This window comes from Anoplolepis gracilipes, chromosome 4, assembly GCF_047496725.1.
Source record: "Anoplolepis gracilipes chromosome 4, ASM4749672v1, whole genome shotgun sequence".
NCBI lineage: Eukaryota > Metazoa > Arthropoda > Insecta > Hymenoptera > Formicidae > Anoplolepis > Anoplolepis gracilipes.
The window spans coordinates 5,475,193-5,496,172 of NC_132973.1; the positions used below are offsets into that span (position 1 = coordinate 5,475,193).

General features: G+C 31.4%; 1 protein-coding gene across 6 annotated transcripts; it reads left to right on the top strand.

Moving 5' to 3' along the window:
* Positions 1 to 1,867: 1,867 nt before the first annotated feature.
* On the top strand, positions 1,868 to 20,961 carry Nompa (no mechanoreceptor potential A). Of its 6 annotated transcripts, none has more exons than XM_072890043.1 (20): positions 1,868 to 2,156; positions 6,720 to 6,848; positions 7,499 to 7,590; positions 9,749 to 10,010; positions 10,254 to 10,383; positions 10,448 to 10,599; positions 10,842 to 11,117; positions 12,137 to 12,448; positions 12,906 to 13,001; positions 13,569 to 14,355; positions 14,502 to 14,912; positions 15,479 to 15,660; positions 16,436 to 16,614; positions 16,983 to 17,131; positions 17,994 to 18,140; positions 18,352 to 18,441; positions 18,737 to 19,109; positions 19,227 to 19,396; positions 19,597 to 19,704; positions 19,909 to 20,961. In XM_072890043.1, exons 2-20 carry the CDS (start codon positions 6,773 to 6,775, stop codon positions 20,114 to 20,116), a joined length of 4,200 nt encoding a protein of 1,399 aa, XP_072746144.1. In that variant the 5' UTR covers positions 1,868 to 2,156; positions 6,720 to 6,772; the 3' UTR covers positions 20,117 to 20,961. The 6 variants fall into 6 exon arrangements, with proteins under 6 accessions (XP_072746144.1, XP_072746140.1, XP_072746143.1 ...); XM_072890039.1 differs by having other exon boundaries at positions 19,561 to 19,704; positions 19,909 to 20,954; XM_072890042.1 differs by having other exon boundaries at positions 12,149 to 12,448; positions 19,561 to 19,704; positions 19,909 to 20,949.
* The last annotated feature ends 19 nt before the right edge of the window (positions 20,962 to 20,980 follow it).

The following is a 20,980-nucleotide window of genomic DNA, read 5'->3' on the forward strand; positions in this document are numbered from 1 at the left end:
GACCACGTGGTTAAGCGCGGCAATTTTCAAACGCTCATAAAATCTGTCATACGATCTGTCACTTTGATTACACGTCACATATACGTAATACATGAACGACGTCTTGGGGAAGTGTTATATCCTGTAGAAAATTATTAAATAAAAATTATATTTTAAACCATTAAATAAAAATTATATTATAAACCATTAAATAAAGATTGTATTTTTTAAATATATTCTTATGTAATATATTATTATATAATATATTATCTTTATTAAATAAAATAAACAAAAACAATTTTATCTTTAGTGTACATTTGTAAATACAATTGTTGTGTCAAATCGTTAAAAAACATTAATTGTTTCGCTGTTTTTCTTTTCTCCATTTACAAAATATTTTTTACTTTGATAATTATTTTTGTGATAATTACAAATATTCATGTGATAAATGTAATGGAAAATAGCTCTTTTTGTATATTCGAGCATATGTATTTGATAAAATAATATTTACGCGAAAGAGAGAAAAAAACCTCGCCTTTGATATAATTTATTTTAAAAAAGTAAATCTTGTTTTATTTTCCAACTTTTTAATGAGGTAAACTTTTTAAATGTATTTTGTTATTAAATATAAAAACACAATCAGAATTTTTTCATTTGTAATAATGTATTTAAATATATCTTTCAATGTAAATTTATTTATTAATTACAAATTTTATATATTTTCTAACAGAGTTATATATCTCTAAATTTTTTCTCTTTTTCCATTTCTATCTCAATTAATGTTTAATGAACAGAGAAATATACTTGAGGATCTGAAAGTAAGTTATTATGTTTCGATTTACCTGCAAAATAACTTTATCTCGAGATTTATTACGTCCTTTTATCTTTCAACCTCTTTCTACGATATTTCAGACTCGGCGTCGTTATTTGCTGTCCTCAGAGAAAAAGATATTTCTTAAGTACAATGTGTTCCCTGAGGACATAAGAAAAGATGTTCCGTAAAATAAGGAAGAGAAAAGAGTCCAACATCATTATTAGCATCACAATTTATGAAGGACTGATTTCATATGCCATTATTATTGCAAAAACTTTGCATATTTTATTTTATATTTATTAATTTAATTTATGTATTTATTTTATATATTTTCCATTTATTTTATATTTAATTTTTAAGTGAAATATTGTTCTTATACATATTTCAAATCAGAAAAAATAAGATTTCTATTTTTATAAAATCATCAGGAGTGTTTATTTCATATTGTGTAATATAACAATTCTTACGAAAATTTGAAATTATTGGATTTGAATATTACATAATATTATATAAATTTTTTTCGAAATAATTAAAAATCATAAAATATATGTAAAGAAATGAACAAAAATTACATAAAGAAAATCATTTTCGATATTAGTTATTTTTCTAATTTACTAAAATAGAAGGTTACAGACCTCAATATATTAGAATGCCTGATTATCTCGCTTTATCCAGCCGATCGTTGAGCGATTCGCTGCCTTCTGTCAACGATGACGACGCGATCTCGTCCTGGTTGACCTCGGCTGGAAATCTCTAATCCATGATTCCGCCGCGAGTCAGCCTCAATAAGAGAGAGAGAGAGAGAAAGGGAGCCGAACATTGGCTCCGAGTTCGATCTACAGCGCCCGTTGGGGCTCTCATATGGCACACCATGTATCGCTCGTTTTCCCGGATGGCCCCACGGAAACCGGACACACAATGGGTCCACTTCCGTTGCGCGCAAGGCCAGAAGTCGGACGTGGGGGCCCCTCCCGCTCACGTTATTCACGTTCCCTACAGGCCCCCTATGGTCTATACACGGAGACCATTCATCGGGGATGCACGATTTGCTCTTTTGCTGTTCTCTCTCCGCTTCCCAGGCATGTGCACAGGTGTCTGCCCATTATTTCCACGCTTTCCGCCGATTTTGACCGTCAGTTTGATTACGGGTGCCACTCGCGCCGCACGCGTGATATCGGCGTACACCCGCACGCCTCTCTTTAGCGCGATCGACGAACAGGACGAGGAATACCATTGAAGACCCATCCGACGATTTTTCCTTCGTTATTCCTTTTTTTTAGCAGAGCCGCAATCGCGCTAGAGCAGAAAAAGGATTTGCGGGACAAAAACGGAGAACTCTCCAGGAGAGAGCTATCTATCTCGGGTGAGATATATCTCTACTTTCTTGATTGATGAACTTTGTTTCGTTACGTGATTGGCAATCTCTGTATATACAGATATCGCATGATGTTAAATTAATATTACACGAATGTCAATTGTAATTATTTAATTATAACTTTTTACAATTTTTTTTAATTATTGCAAATTGAATCACGAACTCTAAGAGTTTATTTTATTCGTTTTTATAACTCTTATCTTATTTTTTTTTTCTTTGAAAAAAATGTTAAAATAAAATAAATGTTAATAAAATTAATTATATAATTGTAACATAAAAAATAATTATATAAATTATAATATATTTATTATATATTTATACATATATGTTATATATTATAAATATAATATATAATAAAATTGACTAATTACATTAATTGATTAATAAAAAATTTATTTTAAAATATGTAAAACTTTCAACCATATTCTCATAATAAATTTTTGATAAACATATTAATGATCAATTCTCATTAGCACGTGATAATGAAAAATTTTTATAAAATTTTTACAGAGCATTATTCATACAATTGCGTACCTATATAACGAGAGATAGAATAATTGCTTATGTATGCGAGATTGCTTATAATTAATCAATTATTCTAATGACGCATTGCGTGGCAATTAATGCGTCGAAGCATTGTATACATTTGTATCGCTATAATTATAATAATTCTCAGAAGATTGTTACGCAATCGTATGATGCAGTGCGGATTTTCCGCAATCTTTTATACAGTCACGCAATCGCGTTATACTACGCTCTGTAATAAATTTCTCAATGCCACTAGTAATACTCGTACAAGAATACCACGCTTAGTGAAACATTTGTACCTTTTTGCCCCATGTTTTCGCGTCGCGCTCAAATTTAATTCGACGGAATTAGCATTACCAGATAATAATTTCTCGTTGCGTGCGAACATTCCATTAACATCAGCGTCACACAACAATGACCAAATTCATTCCCGGTTCGACACGAGTACGCACGCAACAATGCCATCCGCGTATCAAGAGAGTTCAAAGTACCACGACAATAGTTTCTGTAGTGGCAGCTTACAATAAAGCTGCCACAGAAAGTAAGCTTTCAAAACCAGTAATTATAAATTAACTCAGTATAGATTTTCAAAATGATTCTTTTTTCTACGCAAAAAAAAAAGAAACATTTCAATTTTAATTATTAACTATTAAGATTCTATACGGTAAAAAATTTTGTGTTAAATTTAACACATTTCTCGTGTCCCAATTTATCCACTCTAATTTTAATGTTAATTTAACAGAAGGCAAATATGTAAACAAATAACACAAATAATATGTAAAAAATGTGAATTAATGCAAGATTTACTTGTTAATTGTGTTGTTTTAACTCTTAGAAACGGTGAATATTATTAACCCAATGCAGAAAAGTTAAAATAACATAACGAGAGTATGTTAAAAATTTAACACAAAAATTTCTACACGAGAAAATTTCAACAAAAATACAAAATGTTTTTTTACCGTGTACGATTGATTAAACTAAAAAAAAATTTTGAACAAAATTTCTATTATTGTATTAGAGAAATGTGATTTAAAGTAGTATTTAGAAAAACATTTACGTGAAATATTTGTATTAAAAATATTTTATGTGAATTTATAATTATTTATAAATATATTTTAATTATTTATATTTATAATTATTAATATTGATATTAAATTTAATATTTATTCATTTTTAATGTCTCATCTTTTGTCGTCAAATGTCACGATCTTTATCGGAGGGTAACTCACTCGTATTCTAATGACATATTTAATTATTCTTAATTCAAGTAATTTCCCGAAACGATTTCCATACGATGAGAAGCGCGTAATAAATCCAGTGAGAGCAATTACAGAAATGTAATTTCGCATGGCGTGTAACATTCCGCGAATAATAACGAACGAGCGCCATAATTTTCCCTCACGACCGATGATATTAACATGAGAATAAGCTTTTATATATGCGTTGTCGGTGACAGACGCAATTACCGGGGCGATAAACCGTAACGCGATTAATAAGCAATGTCGTTGCACAGTGGACAGCGATAGGACACAATCGGCGAACAAGCCACGATCACACAGATAATTGGCATTCATCACGAACTGAAAATACAACCGCCCATCAGCAAGTAAATACGTATAAATTATCTCGATAATAAAATCCCCTGTACGATATCTTATTGATATTATAAACATATATAGCGTTATATGGCATTGCCATAAATGTCCACTGAATTCCAGATCGCGCGGCTTTTAAGCGGAAATTATAAACCAACCTATATATATTATGACTTTCAGATTTAAATTTCAAATAGATAATTAATTGTCATCTTATGACTTAATTAATTCATATATATATATATTTTAACATACAACAAATGTTATTATTTAATCCGAAAGCGTTAATACTAAAATAATAATAACAAATAGAAAAAAAATGTAAGAAAATATCGTTAGGCTTTTGTATAATAAAAAATATATATAATAATAATAAAAAAATCACGATTTATTTTATAATAATAATATAAATAAATTCTTTTATAATAATAAAAATAAATTTTATAATAACCGATACAAGATAAATATGATAAATTAATATTCAAACGAGTTAACGTTTATACTATTCCTTATAGAAATTTATATTATTATCTTTTATATAAATATTGTATACTTTACGTAAAAGATAATATAAATTTCCACGTTTATTTCAAGGAATAATATATATAAACGTTAACTCGTTTGAATATTAATTTATCATATTTATTTTGTATCGGTTACTATAAAATTTATTTTTATTATTGTAAAAGAATTTATTTATATTATTTATTGTTATAAAATATGACTTTATCCATTTCTACATATAACTTTGAGATTTAAATTTCAAATATATAATTAATTACCATCTTATGATTTAATTATTTATGTAGATATATATATATTTCAACATACATTAAATGTTATTATTTAATAAAGTGTTAATATTAAAATAATACAAAGAAAAAAATACAAGGAAAGATATATATATATATATATATATATATATATATATATATATATATGTGATATAATATAACAATATATAATTTTATACTAATAAAAGAATCGCGATATTTTTGATAATAATAAATAATAAAAATAAATATAATAATAAAATTCCAAAACGAAAGATTATATTTTTTAAATTGATTTTACAACATCATATCTTTCTCACCATTGAGGGTAAAATCGAGAATCACGTTGAACGCGTAAAGATAACTCTGCTTGTCCTTTCGTTTTCGATGATTGAATCCGCGCTTTTTTCCAACAATCGCGATAACAGGACAGATAATGGCAACCAGCTAATAATGTAATGCCTGAAAGTTGGAATCACGCTTCGTTGCCCTTACAGGCGTGTGCTGGTCCTTTGGCAGTCGCGTACGTATACGGATACGTGAGGGTACGAGTGTGGACATGTTCAGGGTGAGCGCTCGTCAGGAATCTCATAAACTCTAGTTGTACATGCTGTCCCCGCGCATCTCGTACATACACAAACGTATGAAAACGTCTGTCCATCGGCCAGAACAAATGATTCTCGCGCATAGCTTTATCTTTATTTCGATTTTTCACGTATCGTATTTTTTCCGTACGAAGAACAAATAGTTGGTATGCGTTTATTGTGCCTGTCCTGTTCTCCCCAGAGAAATTCCGAGAAAATATTCGAACAATTTTGAAGCAGCTATTCAAATTTATTTTACAATTTTTTTTATATGCGCACTATGCTTTATAACAACGGGGAAACAACTTTAACATTTATTTTATTGTACACAAAAAAAAAAAAATTTGTTTTGTCTTACGACATTTTTAAATTATATAATATTATTTACGTTGTTTATACATTCAATTGTAAAATAAAATATAAAATTATATGCAATATAAATTAAATTACATGTAATTTGTTTAATTTAAACTTTATTATATTACTATAAATATTCTATTATATTATTATAAGTTAATAGTTATATACTAAAACATAAAAATATTTTTTTTCAATTAAAATATGCAAAAAAAGTTTGCATACATTTATATGTTGTCGGTAATTTTTCAAAATTTTTATGTTTTTCCTTTGGCATGGAAAATATTGACATTTCTCTTTGACATTTATCTCACACGAAAAGAAAAATACGAATAGAAAGTAAGTATCCTTGCCATAGTCTATGCTATAAATAATTCCGAGATCTCTTGCATTCTTAAATTTCAATATAAAACTATCCTTTAGAAAAACATTTCTCTCTTTTGACATAAATTAAATTTCTTCTCTATTTTCAAAGTGAGAAGAAGCACATTTCTCGTCTGCTGCTCAATTTCTGCTATTCGTGAAATTTCACGGAGAATACAAAATAATTCAATATCGTATTTTAATAAATCACATTCAATAATGTTACAGCAAAAACAAAATTAAAATCAGCAAAAAAAATTCAACGGCAATAACATTTTTCTAGGCAAGGAAATTTTTGTTCCTTTATATATATACTTATATACATGTCAAATATTTAATGATTTATTTCAGATTTAGCAGTTGGCATGTATGCGATATAGTAATCGTTACATTTAAATATCGCGATGTGGAGAACTCACCAATCAATTTGCGTGCTGCCAATCATCTGTGTATTCATCATATTGAATTTGCTGATCAATGGTAAGCCTCCCGATAACTTGAAAATTTTCTCCAACTTCTTTCAAATTGAAATCGAATGGAGATACTATAAATATACATTACATATCAATTTCAATGTGTCATTTTTCAAAATTCAGGAAAAAGGAAAGATGTCTTTTAAATTTAATTAATAAAAAAAATTAAAATTTTGTAACAAGATTTTTTTATTAAATATATTAAATATTGATCATATGAAATTGACAAGATTTATTGCTAAAAATCGAAATAAAATTTTATCAACAGCCTAGGTTTTTTTATTCGGCATGAAGAATCCAATTCTAAAAATGCGCATTGCTCTTTGGAATTTACATATAGTTAAATACATATTTCAGTAAACGAGCAAATCACGGGATACAAGTGGAACGATGTCACGTTGTACTTGCGAAATTGGTTGGCATTGTGTCACTATCCGTGCCACTTATGATGGCATGAAAATATCGCGTTGATAAAAATCGAAGCACACGCGTTTGCATTGCTCGACTAGAGGAAGTAGCCTGAATTTTATGTGGAAAGGAAATAATAATCCATGCTTTTTTTACGCGAAATAGTATATAAATAATAAAATCAAATCAGGAACGAGATCTGTCGTTCAGTGATCTACAAACAGACGCTAACGAGAAAACTATTATTAGTTTCAGCGCAAACAACCTGCAATGGTGGTTTAGGTAGAGTCGTTTACGAGAGACTTCCAGATCAACAACTTCAGGGTTTTGACGACGATGTGGTAAGACCTTGTTTTGGAAATACTTCATACTTTCAAAGTTGTCAACTTCTCAATTTCAGAGTGTCTCGAATCTTCTTAAAAAATTCCCTAATTTTCCAGGTATTTTTATTAAAAATTTATTAAAAATTTCAAGAGTCAAAAGAATATTTTCAAAACTTTTTAATACAATTTTCTTAAAAATAAATGTTTTATTACATGCATTCTCTAATGTTTTTTATTCATACGAAGGAAAACCACGGAGCTTTTTAAATTTCAATGCTAGATTTATAAATGTACTAAAAAATACTGAATACCTTTCATAAAATAATTTTTCATTTATATAAAATTTTCATTTCTTTATCATTAAAAATTACAAAGAGTATGTACTTTGTATTCAATATTATGTTAAGACATTAAATATATAAATTAGAAAAGAAAAAAAAATATATATATTTAAGGGACAAACTGATTGTGAGATGCAAATTCACGTTGTCTCACTTTATCTGCCAACAATTTTTTAAGCATTTCTTGCCCTTAAGAGTTTTACAATAATTATACAAAAAGTTCTATATATATGCGTAAAAATTATTACAATATTAATTAAACAAATTAAATTGTCAAATTAAACGCTAGTCATATTTCGATAATTTTATCGATTAATGCGACTTTGTGTTATTCTATGTATATTAATCAATTGTCACAGCCAATTCGGTACATTTGAATAAATCTACACAGAAATTTAGTGCTCTTTTGTTGCTAATTTATTGCTCTATTCCGGATTTTGTTGCTCCACCCATTTCCGAAAAACCGATGGCTGTACTGGCTAAAGTATAAAGTTAGTACAGCCACTCGAGAAAATAAAAAAATAAAAGCTCTCTTTGTGCTAATTTGTTGCTAATTTATTGCTAATTTATTGAAAAGAATGTGCTTTTATTTGTTTTTTCGAGTGCTATTCTGTGATTACCTTTAATTTTCAAAAAGAGAAAAAGAGTTCTATACATATACCAAAATTATTAGAATATTTATTAAACAAATTACAAAATAGATCGCCTAAAACGCCAAACGTACAAATATCGAGATTACATTAATCGTATTTCGATAGTTCTATCGACTTTAATAAGATTTTATGTCAGTCTATAATCACTTTTAATTTTTAGAGAGGGTTCTATGAGTAAAAATTATTATAGTATATTTATTAAACAAAAAAGATTGGCCGAAATGCCAAACATGCAAGTACTGATTGTGAGATGAGACGCTGATTATATTTTGAATGTTCTATCGACTTTAAATCAGATTTTGTGTTATTTTTTTATATATGTCGTTCTGCAATCACTTATATTTTCTGAACAAAGTTCTAGATATGCGTAAAAATTGTTAGAATGTTTATTAAACATTTATTAAATTAGATTTAAAACGCCAGTATAAGATGAATCTCATTTATGTTCAGTATCTTCCGTAATCTAACTTATATAATTATCTAATATAATATTCAAATTTTTATGCATACATAAAACTTTTTGTAGAACTATTGCAGCTATTCTCAAGTGCTTCAAATTTGGCAAGAATGCTAAAAAAAACGTCAAAGGAGAAAGTGAGATGCAGCGTGAACCTGGTGTTCTAGTTTGTCTCGATTTTTTCCCGACCTATATTTTTTTAATGATCAGCATTATTTGTTTAATCTATGTACCAAGAATTCTAGAATTATTAAAATAACGCCAAAACTCTCAACAATTAATGAGTTTCCTCAAAGTGAGAAGCCAGTTTCATTCACACGGTTGATTGTTTACAAGATGAAAAGCAAAATTATCAAGAAAGGAATTTTCGAAAAAATTCCATGAGATTTCCCTGATTTTTCTAGATATAAAAGAAATCCCTAAATATTCCTGATTTTTCATATTTTCCAAGGAGTAGACATTCTGAATTTAACTATAAAGAGAGTAAGAAATATTTTCAAATATTTATATTATAAGAAAAAAATTATCTTCAATCTTATATATATATATATATGACGTTATCTCTGCACATTTAATCGCGTGAAAATTTAATCGAACGAAATCATTTCTCACGTATTTTAATTCCATCACTACAATATTTTATAGTTGTCGCGCAAGAAAAATTACTAAATATAATACAATCACAGTAAGAGACGTATTCGTTAAAAAATTCCGATTTACGACAGGTGCGAGACTCGGCGCCTCCGTTTAGGGTTCTGGAGAAGTGTCAAGAGCTATGTCTTCGTGACAGAACGGCAACGAACAACTTGGTCCGCGCGTGTACGAGCTTTGACTTTCAACCTGGCAGTAGAATTGCGTCCTTCAGCGGAGCAGCCGAGTACGAAGAGAGTACTTGCTATTTAACGAGGGAACAGGCGCAGCCGGAGGGCATCGGAAATCTCATGCTCGTACCGAACAGCGTGCATTTTACCGAAGTGTGCCTGGCGTGTAAGTTTCCGGTTAAAAATATCACCGCGTTGCATTAATTAAAATACCGTGAAGCCGTGAAATTTATAATACGAATCTACCCGTCTCGGACTGAAATAATGTTTTTGGTTGTTTTAGAATAAAATTTACAGACGAATCATTTCTCATGATCTAGAAATCATTATTGTTTGCGAATTCAATATGGAATTTTTATAATTACGATTTATACTTTTTAGAAATTAAGATTTTGTCTGTAATTTTTAGCCGATAGAATAGAGAGAGAATGCCCAAACCGTCGTTACGTATTTGAAAGGCATCCAAGGAAGAAGCTAAAGTTACCCCTGACGGACATCAAAGAAGTTAGTGCTGCGAATAGAACCGATTGTGAAGATAGGTATATACACGCAAAGATTAAAAATTATTATACATATACTTACAAGAAATAATTTTCTCTTCAGGTGTCTTAACGAGTTCAGTTTCGTCTGCCGATCAGCGACATATGATACTGCCTTGAGAAGCTGTTCTCTCAGTCGTTTTACGAGAAGAACTCATGCCGAATTACTAGAGGATGATCCGAATTCTGATTATCTGGAAAATACATGTCTCAATGGTAAATTTTATCAGCATTTTTATATTTATACAAATATTTATATATATATATATATATATATATATATATATGTCTGTGTGTGTGAAAAATTTTCTTGTAATACTTAAAAATAAACGCATAAAAGGAGAAAACGTTAAATATTATTAAAAGACATTAAATTTATTTTAATATCTTTTAATATATTAATATTAATATATATATTTGTATATCCAAATAAAAAAAAAAAATTTAACTTTGATTAGCCGAGCGACGATGTGATGGCCTCGCTGTATTTGTTAAAGAAGAAAACAAACGTTTACGCGGTCCGTTTGAGGTGGATATTTACACGAATCTCACTTTGGACGAATGTCAGGCGCTATGTCTTAGGGCGGAGAAATATTTCTGTCGAAGCGTCGAGTTCGACGAGCAAACTCGACAATGTGTCATATCTGAGGAAGATTCGGTTTCGCAAAAGGATGACATCGGCATCAGTAGCAGCCCCAGTCATCACTTTTACGATCTTGTCTGCTTAGATAATCGTGAGTATATGCAAAATTTTGATTTTATAATTTAATAGTTTGTTTTATATGTATATTCCTATATTTTAGCATGCGAAAATTTATTATATAATTTTCGATATATATTGTGTAACAAATAAAATTAGAATTATAATAAATAGAGTATTATTTTTAATAAAATAAGTAAAAATTAATTTTTATATTTCAAAAAATTTATTTTTGGCTAACAAGGAATATGTCGCAACTGTCCGGAATCGATTTGATTCTCCTTGAAAGATGTTGTTAAACACAAAAATCTAAGAGACACAATTTTTTTATACGTGCATAATCTCATGTTTAATAGGTAAAATACCCCTTTGAAAACAAACGATATTTTCCTTTGGAGTCGAATATCGTTAAAACTATAAGAGATAAAAGAAATTGTTAATTAAAAGTTTAACAGTTTGAAGAGTACTTTAAAGTTATAAAAAAATATTTTTAATATTTTGCAAAAACCTCCATCACCCAAAATTTTTTTTTCACCAAATTAATGTACTCTTGAAGTCGTTAAACTTTTATATAACAATTTTTTTCTATCTCTTATAGTTTCAACGATATTTGAGCGCAAAAGAAAATATCATTTTTTTCAAAGGGGTATTTTATCCATTAAACATGAGATTGCACACGTATAAAAAAATACGTGTCTCTTAGATTTTTACGTTTAACAACATATTTCAAGGAAAATCAAATTGATTCCGGACAGTTGTGACACATCCCTTGTAAGTTATTTATTTTCTCTTATTCTCTTTATTATCAAAATTTATATTTTATTAATCACTAAATTTTGTATAAATTTTACTAATTTTACTAACTCGGTTCTGGTGACCAATAAGGATTAATTAAATACATAATTTTATTAAAACTGTATAATACACAAATTATAATGAACTGAAAGGACTTCATGCTTCATATCATTTTCACGTATATAACAGGGTGTTAGATTAAACGATGGCCCGTTGGTGATTCACAATTCGTTATCAATGCCCACTTACGAAACGTAGATCCGTCCGTAGCGCGCGGTTCGGAATACCCGGACAGCAGCTCGACGTCGCACCTGTTCTCCGACGGTCGACGTCCAGACACGGCCTTCCAGCGTTATCGGAACTCGCGTCTAAGCGGTGAGTTTCATTCGGAGATTACTGGACGCAGTCTCAGCGAGTGCCTTGACGAGTGTCTCCGGCAAACGAGTTTCCAATGCCGCAGTGCCGTCTACTCCGAGCATTATCACACTTGTCGATTAAGCCGATTCAATCAGCGGGATGGTCACAGGATTATCTACGATGCTGATTACGACTATTACGAAAATCTCATGCGTGAGTATCGATCCTGTTTATCAATAGCGATATGTCAAACCATAAGTAGTTTCTGAATATTCTATACATCTCGTAACAATCCTTTTTAATGACACGCATAGGGTAAAAAATTTCAGCACACAATTAACATATTAAAAATAAAAAAAAAGAAGATTAATAAGTGGAAATAATAACAAAGAATAAGTTTGTATATACACGTATCGAATAAAAATTCAGCGCACAATTAATATTATATATTAAAGATAAAAATAAAAGATTAATAAGTAAAAATATAGTGATGATAAGAAATAAATCTGTATATACTTGAGTTTGCTTTTATCTGTGTAAAACTTGGGATTAGTGTCATTCATTCTTGACATACGTCGGTTGAGAGATTGATCTATATCTGTACAATCGCATTGGAGTTTCATGTCGTGTATTTAATATTTCGTATGATAATAACGCACTGTGCCAACAGATCAATATTTAGACAGTGATCGCGATGGCCCTGGATACAGACCGGATCCTCTGGGACAGGACACAAACTTTGGACGACCCTCTTTAGGAAGACCGGGTTAGAATCGCTTTATTAATTCAGCATATTATGTGTCAACTTAAGTGTCATATAAAGTTGTTCATTTATACATAAATAAACTGTTGCATAAATAAAATTGCTGAATAATATAAATTGCTTTAATGAGATAAGAGATCTCGAGCATACGTATAATACATCTGGTAGACGTGATTGTAAACACACATCGTCTATTGGAATAATCTAGTGAATTTAATGTATTTGCTGGAATACTGAATTCAAATTGCATTTGCTGTAATATTAATTGAAACTGCATTTACACTATATATTTAGCGCCAAATATAATTATCAAATCTTAAGTTTAATTTTTTCTTCTATAATAATCACGTTCAATTTTTTAACTTTGAATCAAGCAGTCGTATTTTTAACGTCAAAACGATTATAATTTTTCATTATTTATCTATTCATTACAAAAAGCTTCCATTTTATTTTTAAAGATATAAAATATTTATACATATAATTTTTTCTTTCTCTCTTTTTCCATCTCTTACCGCATTAATAAATATAAATAAAATATATAAATTTTAAATAAAGAAATATTATCTTTAGGCTACCCAGACGATTATGATAAAGGATACTCCAGCAGCGTCAAACCGGATCGTTATCCTGATCGCTATCCCGATCGTATGCCAGATCGTTATCCAGATCGTTATCCCGATCGCTATCCAGACCGTTATCCCGATCGTCGTCCTTTAGATGATAGGTATCCAGATAACAAGTATCCTGGACAGTATCCTTTGGGCGATACAGACAATTATCCAGATCGATATCCTCTTGGCGATCGATATCCCAATAGATATCCTGTTGGAGATCGTTATCCTACAGGAGAACGTTATCCCACAGGAGATCGTTATCCTACAGGAGATCGTTATCCCACAGGAGATCGTTATCCCACAGGAGATCGTTATCCTACAGGAGATCGTTATCCCACAGGAGATCGTTATCCTTCTTCCGATCGTTATCCAGTTGGAGACCGTTATCCAATCTCTGATCGGTATCCGATTTCGGATCGATATCCGATTTCTGATCGATATCCCATTAGAGGAGGAGATCGTCATCCTACCGGAGGTGACAGATATCCTATGCCCGATTCCGGAACACTAGACAGATATCCTGCGAATGGCCGATATCCTGTAATACATGGCGTTCGATACCCATCAACTCCAAGCAGATATCCTGTCGACGTCAGTGATCGTTATCCAAATATGATCGATCGGTATCCTTTCTCAGAAGATCCACTGGATCGATATCCTACGGCATTAGGCGGTGATCGAAATCCAATCGATCGGTATCCAGCCAGTAGCAGATATCCTGAAAAAGATCCTTACTCAAATCGGTAAGTTGCGAAACTAAACACAATTATATAATAATGTAAAACAAAATTTTGCATATATTTTCTTGTAATTTTTTTACGCTAAGAATTTTAATTTTAAAGACACAATTACACAATAGAGAAAAGGATTGACAATTCGAGTCGATAAGTAGCAGGTACCCACCAGGATACGGAATGTATTCGCACGGGTTCGTCGATGACGGTCGCAGCCCTCAGAGCCATGGTCCTGAGCCACGACCTCACTATGGTGGTGGACCTTACGGTCCGGCTGCGCGACCCCCCGCTGGAGGATACGGAGGCTACGGAGGCAGCGATAGCGGAATCGTGGGTGGCGGATACATAGGTGAAGGTGGTGTCTACAATTCTCGTCCGTTTGGTACCACTGGCGGGCCCATCATAGGCAGGCCTCCCTTGGTATCCAGATGCGAAGAGCAAGATAACTTTAGACAAGTTGGACCTCATACTAGGGTGCGAAAGCCGTTTGTCAGACGGTATACCACTGCCTCGTCGCTAGCTCAGTGCGAGAGAGAATGCGCCGACGCTAGAGACTTTGTTTGCAGGTAATGATATTGACCAAACTTGCAGAAATAGTAAATAGCTAAAATTAAAAGATAATTTATCTTTAATATTTATGCACTCGGTTCTCGAATATCTGACTTGAAAAATATTTGTTTACAAAAATAATTTTATTCACATTACAGAGATATCTTTTTTATTATTTTTTATGTAGTTATATAATTTAGAGAAAAAAAGACTTAATAGCAAGTTTAATGATCGATTCAAGTCAGTACATTTTATAATAACAATATAGTGATAATTATCAAATATATATAAATTTTTCTAAAAATTGTAAAATTAATTAAAGTAGCAAGAAGACAGAAGAACAATCTTTCTACATGAAATCGAATTCAATTATCGATCTGAAACAGAAAAATAATCAACTCTGTAAAAGAAAGAACATGCAAAAGTGATGTGATATACAACGATGAGACGTAAAATTTTGACAGTTAATTTACAAGATGTCTAATATATCAAGAGAGCTTGAGATTGAATTAGGAATGATCCGGTAGCTTTTGTTTGCGCAATCGATTGGACACTGTTCGCAAATTCCCAACGTCATTTGCAGATCCTTCAATTACCGACCCTACGCCGCGCCTTACGGGGCCGAGAGGGACAATTGCGAGCTCAGTGACCGGGACTCCAGGGACATGGACATGGGTAACCCAGTTTATTACGACACGGGCTCCGATTACGACTTCTACGAGAGGAATAATGGTCGCCAGGGCGCGGACGGGGAATGTCTGGACGGTAAGCGCCCAGTCCGTCCGTATAAGGCGCTAATTACAAGAATTGGAAAACGCGTTCGCACTCGTTAGAAGCCAAGATAAAAATTTCTCCGGAATAATCGTGCTCGAGAAAGATGAATAAAATTTTCAACTGACATTTAGATTTAGCCTTTTGTGAAATTTTTCGAGTCGAGCTTAACAAATAGTTCTTGATCTAGATTTATCCTGGTTTCGGCAGATTCGATCTATAAAATGAATTATTTCTTAATAATACAGTTGCACATTTAATAATTACTTATTGTATGTATATACAATATTGCACTATTGTATCACGCATTACTTCACTTTTACGAAATAAATTTAATGCTGTTTTTTTTATTTATATTTCTTTTCCTTCAATAAATATCTCACGCACGTTGCATATATGCAACCAATTATATTATTAATACCTATATGTCAATGCAAGTTACGTTCCGAAATCCGAATGATTACCACTTTACGACTATCCTTCCTTAATTTCCTATTCCCTCTCAACAAACTTAATAATTTTTTAACAATAGTAAACAATATTGTGTTAACTGTATATTTAACTAATCTATTCCAACACCATCCAATTTATGTGACTTTTCTGTATTTGCGAGTTCACAGATTTTATTCCTTCCTTTGTCTTCTAATGTTCTTTGACTAACGCTAATTCCAATTTAATTAACTTGAGTTTAATTAACATTGTACTCCTTTTGAATCGATTTCCGGAAACTACGCTCGCGCCAATGAATTGCACTTTGTTACGCTTCTAGTAAGTCAAGTCTGTAGCGAGGATGGGATGGAATTTACTCTGCGAACGCCGGAGGGTTTCATTGGGCGAATTTACACTTACGGATACTACGATCGGTGCTTCTTCCGCGGGAACGGCGGAACCGTGAATGTGCTTCGTATCAGCGGACCACAGGGATACCCCGAGTGCGGTACACAGCGAGTAAGAAACGGCAATTTCCGTTTAACAACTTGATCCACAAGTAATCTCCGATTTAATTCGGGCTAAAAACTTTTGCCCTGTAGATAGTCAACGTCATTCAAACTTCAAACTTCTCACAAGTTGCTCGATACCTGAAATAACTTTATATGTAGTCTAAATCATTTTAGTTGATTTTTTTAATTAAACATAATTTAACTTGAATACGTACTAAAATAATTCTTATAGCAATAATGTTTTTTTTTTTCTTTCAAATTCTTAATTGATAAATTAATAATTTTCTGGTAGTATTAGTTAAGAAAAATTATTGTTTAGTTGTAACGATAAACATAATATAAACACTTTGAGATGAGAGACACGAATGCTTGCAGTACGGCGATACGATGACGAACATTGTGGTGGTGCAATTTTCGGACTATGTGCAAACCGGACGAGATAAGCGATTCAACCTGACGTGCCTGTTTCGAGGACCTGGCGAGGCTGTCGTCACGTCCGGCTACATCGGTGCCGGGTATGCCAGGTCATATCGATCGAAAGGTCGTGTCTTGCACCGAGAGTATGATCGTTAACGCTTTAAAATGCCGTAGCGTATTATTTTCTGGTGACGTACATCGAATCTTGATGAGATCTCATATCGAGAAATATATCTTTGAATATATAATTAATAATATTTGTCACATTATATATATATATGCGTGTATACAATTTTGTCAAATTGTATTTTTTATACAAAACTATTCTTAAAATATTATTTTAAATCCAAAATTTCTTTTTTCTTACAACATTAAACAAATGTTACGGCTTTGTTGCAAAATTATTCTAAATTTTTCTGGTTTAATAATTTTTTTAATTAACATAAATTCCATATATAATACTTAACGAATTATTGTGAGTGGAGTAAAATGCTCTATCTTTGTGCAAACACGTTCGTATAATTTTCTTTCTCACCTGTATAGTCCGAAATGTCATTCGGAAATATCACGCACGCTTCATTTTTTCTTCGTACAATATTTTGCCTATATACTTTTGTAATATATTATATTATATATAACAAACTTTCTACATTTTACGCTAATTGTCGTTTATGGAACAAATAATTATATTTATTAATTGATGTTGCAAACTTTTTGATTTTTTTATACTATCAATTATAACATACAATCGATAACTGCTTTATTTTTTAAATTGAAAGTTTAACTGGTTGCACAAAATTGACGAATAATTTATATATTATGTATATATTAATTAGTAAAACTAAAATTTAAAAACGCGAACTAATTAAAGCACTGATTTATGCCTTCGCTTTTTATACCTTTCTACACATTTTATAACTTCCACGTCCACTTCCAATTTCACTAATGGGACTCGTACATATTATGCAGATCAGGGTCTCCCATCCCTATTGAATACCTCCCAGCGGAAAACACCCTAAGTTCCAAAGTACGTTTGATGATTCTCTATCAAGGTAGACCTACGACCACTATCGCTGTTGGTGACCCTCTTACTTTCAGACTCGAAGCTCAAGACGGGTAAATTTTGTTCATTTCATTATATTTATATACAAGAAGGTCGATAAAATAAATTATACATAATCCAAATTAAATTAAATTTAAAAAAAGGATAAAGATAATAGAGGTTGAAAATAATCGCGATATAATAATTTTTGTTTATATAATTTAAAGTATTCAAAAAACATTATAATTATTGTGTTTAGATTTTAATAATTATCATTTTTCATAGATACAATTACGTAACAGATATATTTGCTACCAATGTTATTGCAAGAGATCCCTACTCTGGTAGAAGTGTTCAACTGATAGACAGATACGGGTAAGAGAGACCAAATATTTAAAAAATCTCTAATATAAATTTTAAGCAAAGAATAAGCGATTACATATAAAATTATCATATCTAAAATATGTTATTAATATTATCTATATTAGTGTCAAAATGCAATATAATAATGCTCTATATTCTTTTTTGTACTTTGGCTCTTTTTCGAGATATCACAAGATACATTAGAGTTATATATATAATAGCTGAGTAAATTAAATTCAACAAGTTATTATTAAATTATCCCCGAGGAAATTTCGCATACGCGTAACTCCAACGGAAATTTGTGCAGCTGTCCAGTGGACAACTACGTGTTTCCGGGATTGGATCGCCTTCGTGACGGCGACAGCCTCGAGGCCCGCTTTAACGCCTTCAAAATACCCGAATCAAATTTCCTGGTGTTCGAGGCGAATGTGCGAACGTGTCGTGACGGCTGCCAACCGGCGTATTGCTCCGGTGGTACCGGTAGAAGCGAGCCGTCCTTCGGTAGACGGCGAAGAGACGTAAATAACGATACGGTAGCGAATGAAGACGAAATGTTGCCGATAACCGTGATGGACGGTGACACCGAGAACGCGACGATCTTTAACACGACTAGCATAGCGGATGAGCCCGGGAACGAAGAAGACGAGGAGGAGGAAGAGCATGTCAGAGAAATGATAGAGGTACCCAGATAGATCATTTTCATTCTCCTTTCTTCATTTCGTACTCGAAAGAAATAAGAAGAGATACTGTTTTCCTTTTCTATGATCGATAATGCTATTTTTAATGTCCTTTGATAGGTTCTCGACTCGAGAATGGACATCGAAGATGAAACTGTCGTTGAAAGACAAACCAAGATTCTGGAAAATATTTGTATAACTCAAAACGAATATTATGGATTAGTTACAGCAGTGGGAATTCTCGTCGTTCTCTTAGCATCCGTTGTTCTCTTATCTATGCTTGTTTACAGGTAAAATTTACATGTTACTTATCTTTAAAAATTCGTTTTGGATTAACGTATCATTATTTAAAGAGATAATTTGATGAGATATAAAAATAAAGTTTCTTGAGTTTTGTAGATTTTATCCTTTCTATCTATTTTTTAAGCAATTTTAAAATAACCCGTTATTTCAGAAAATACGTTTATTCCGTGATCATGAAAAATCGTAGACTCGACAAAACCTGCAGCCGCAGCAGCCATTCCGATGAGCCGTATAGTAGCCGAGTCAACAACTTTTCTTTTATGAGGACAGGTCTTCAAAAACCATTTCAAGCCTCGTAAGTGTGCTTAAACTATCAGCTTTTTAAAAATGGTTATCAAACAATATATAATAAATAGGTATATTTGCTACTAATATAAAAAAAATACATATCAATATGTAAATTTTATATAAGTATATAAATGTTTGATTTATAATTGTAAAATTTTAATTTTAAATTTTGTAGTATAAAACTAAAATATAAATAACTGTGTTAAACTAGATCAATTTCGAGATCAATGAGCAATGCCATCAGCCAACGTTTCGCCTCATCGTCTACCGCTCTGGAGGGTGCTGTGGGATTATCTACTGGACGACGTAGCGGTTTCGATCCGAGCGAACCGATTTACACCGATCCCTCGCTCTTCGAGGTCACTCGTTGTTCGAACACCGCGAAATCGACCCTCAACGATAACTTTCATCTTATGTAAAACGAATATTTAAGAAGATCGATCTTAAAATTGCATATCATGCGAGTCATTCTCGCTCTATTTATTTACTTTAACGTATACGACTAACGAATCCGCGATAATTCAATATCCATTACGATCTATTCTGTCACTAGTCAACAATAACACTGCCAATGACTATCAAGCATGGTTCTTCAAATGAATTTCAAATATAGTCTAGATCGATTTTCATTATCTCATCCAACAGATAATTTAATTTAGAATCCATATTTATATGCGTAACATTAACCCTAACTAGCCGTAAAGTTAAAAATATCGCTTTACAGAAACATTCCTTAAAAATGTTTTAAAAATATTATACGTCATTTTTATCATTTGGTATTAATATGATTGCAAAATAACTTGTCATAATATGGACATTTAAGTTTGAAATAATCAAGAATATTTTAAGACGCGCGCAAAGAAATCTCGTAGTAACACATTTAATTCTGCAATAATATGATAAAACGATAAATTCATCGAATAGTAAAATCAAATTTTTCATCCTTTATAACGGTATCTCTTTCATATAAAAAAAAAAAAAAAAAAAAAAAAATAGGATTATCTACACGTACTTTTTTACCAAAAATAACTAATTTGAATATACATATACATATACTAACGTAAACATCAAAATTATTTTTTATATTTTTTTTATACCTTTCGAATTTTCGTCAATTCCGTCCCGTCTGCAATCATAGTATTCTATCATGACTTTGCAACGGTCACAACACAAACAATATCTCATAATGCAATATTAATTATTATTTACTACTAGCGAGCAATATGATCAGAAAATTTGTATTTATTGATTATAATTATATCCTATAATTGCATTTATAAGTA

Bases quoted from the DNA above. Each gene is read 5' to 3' on its own strand.
- Nompa (XM_072890039.1), top strand. From the start codon at position 6,773: ATGTGGAGAACTCACCAATCAATTTGCGTGCTGCCAATCATCTGTGTA. The intron at 16,615-16,982 runs GTAAGAAACGGC...GAATGCTTGCAG, and splicing joins CCGAGTGCGGTACACAGCGA to TACGGCGATACGATGACGAA. The intron at 17,132-17,993 runs GTCATATCGATC...CATATTATGCAG, and splicing joins ATCGGTGCCGGGTATGCCAG to ATCAGGGTCTCCCATCCCTA.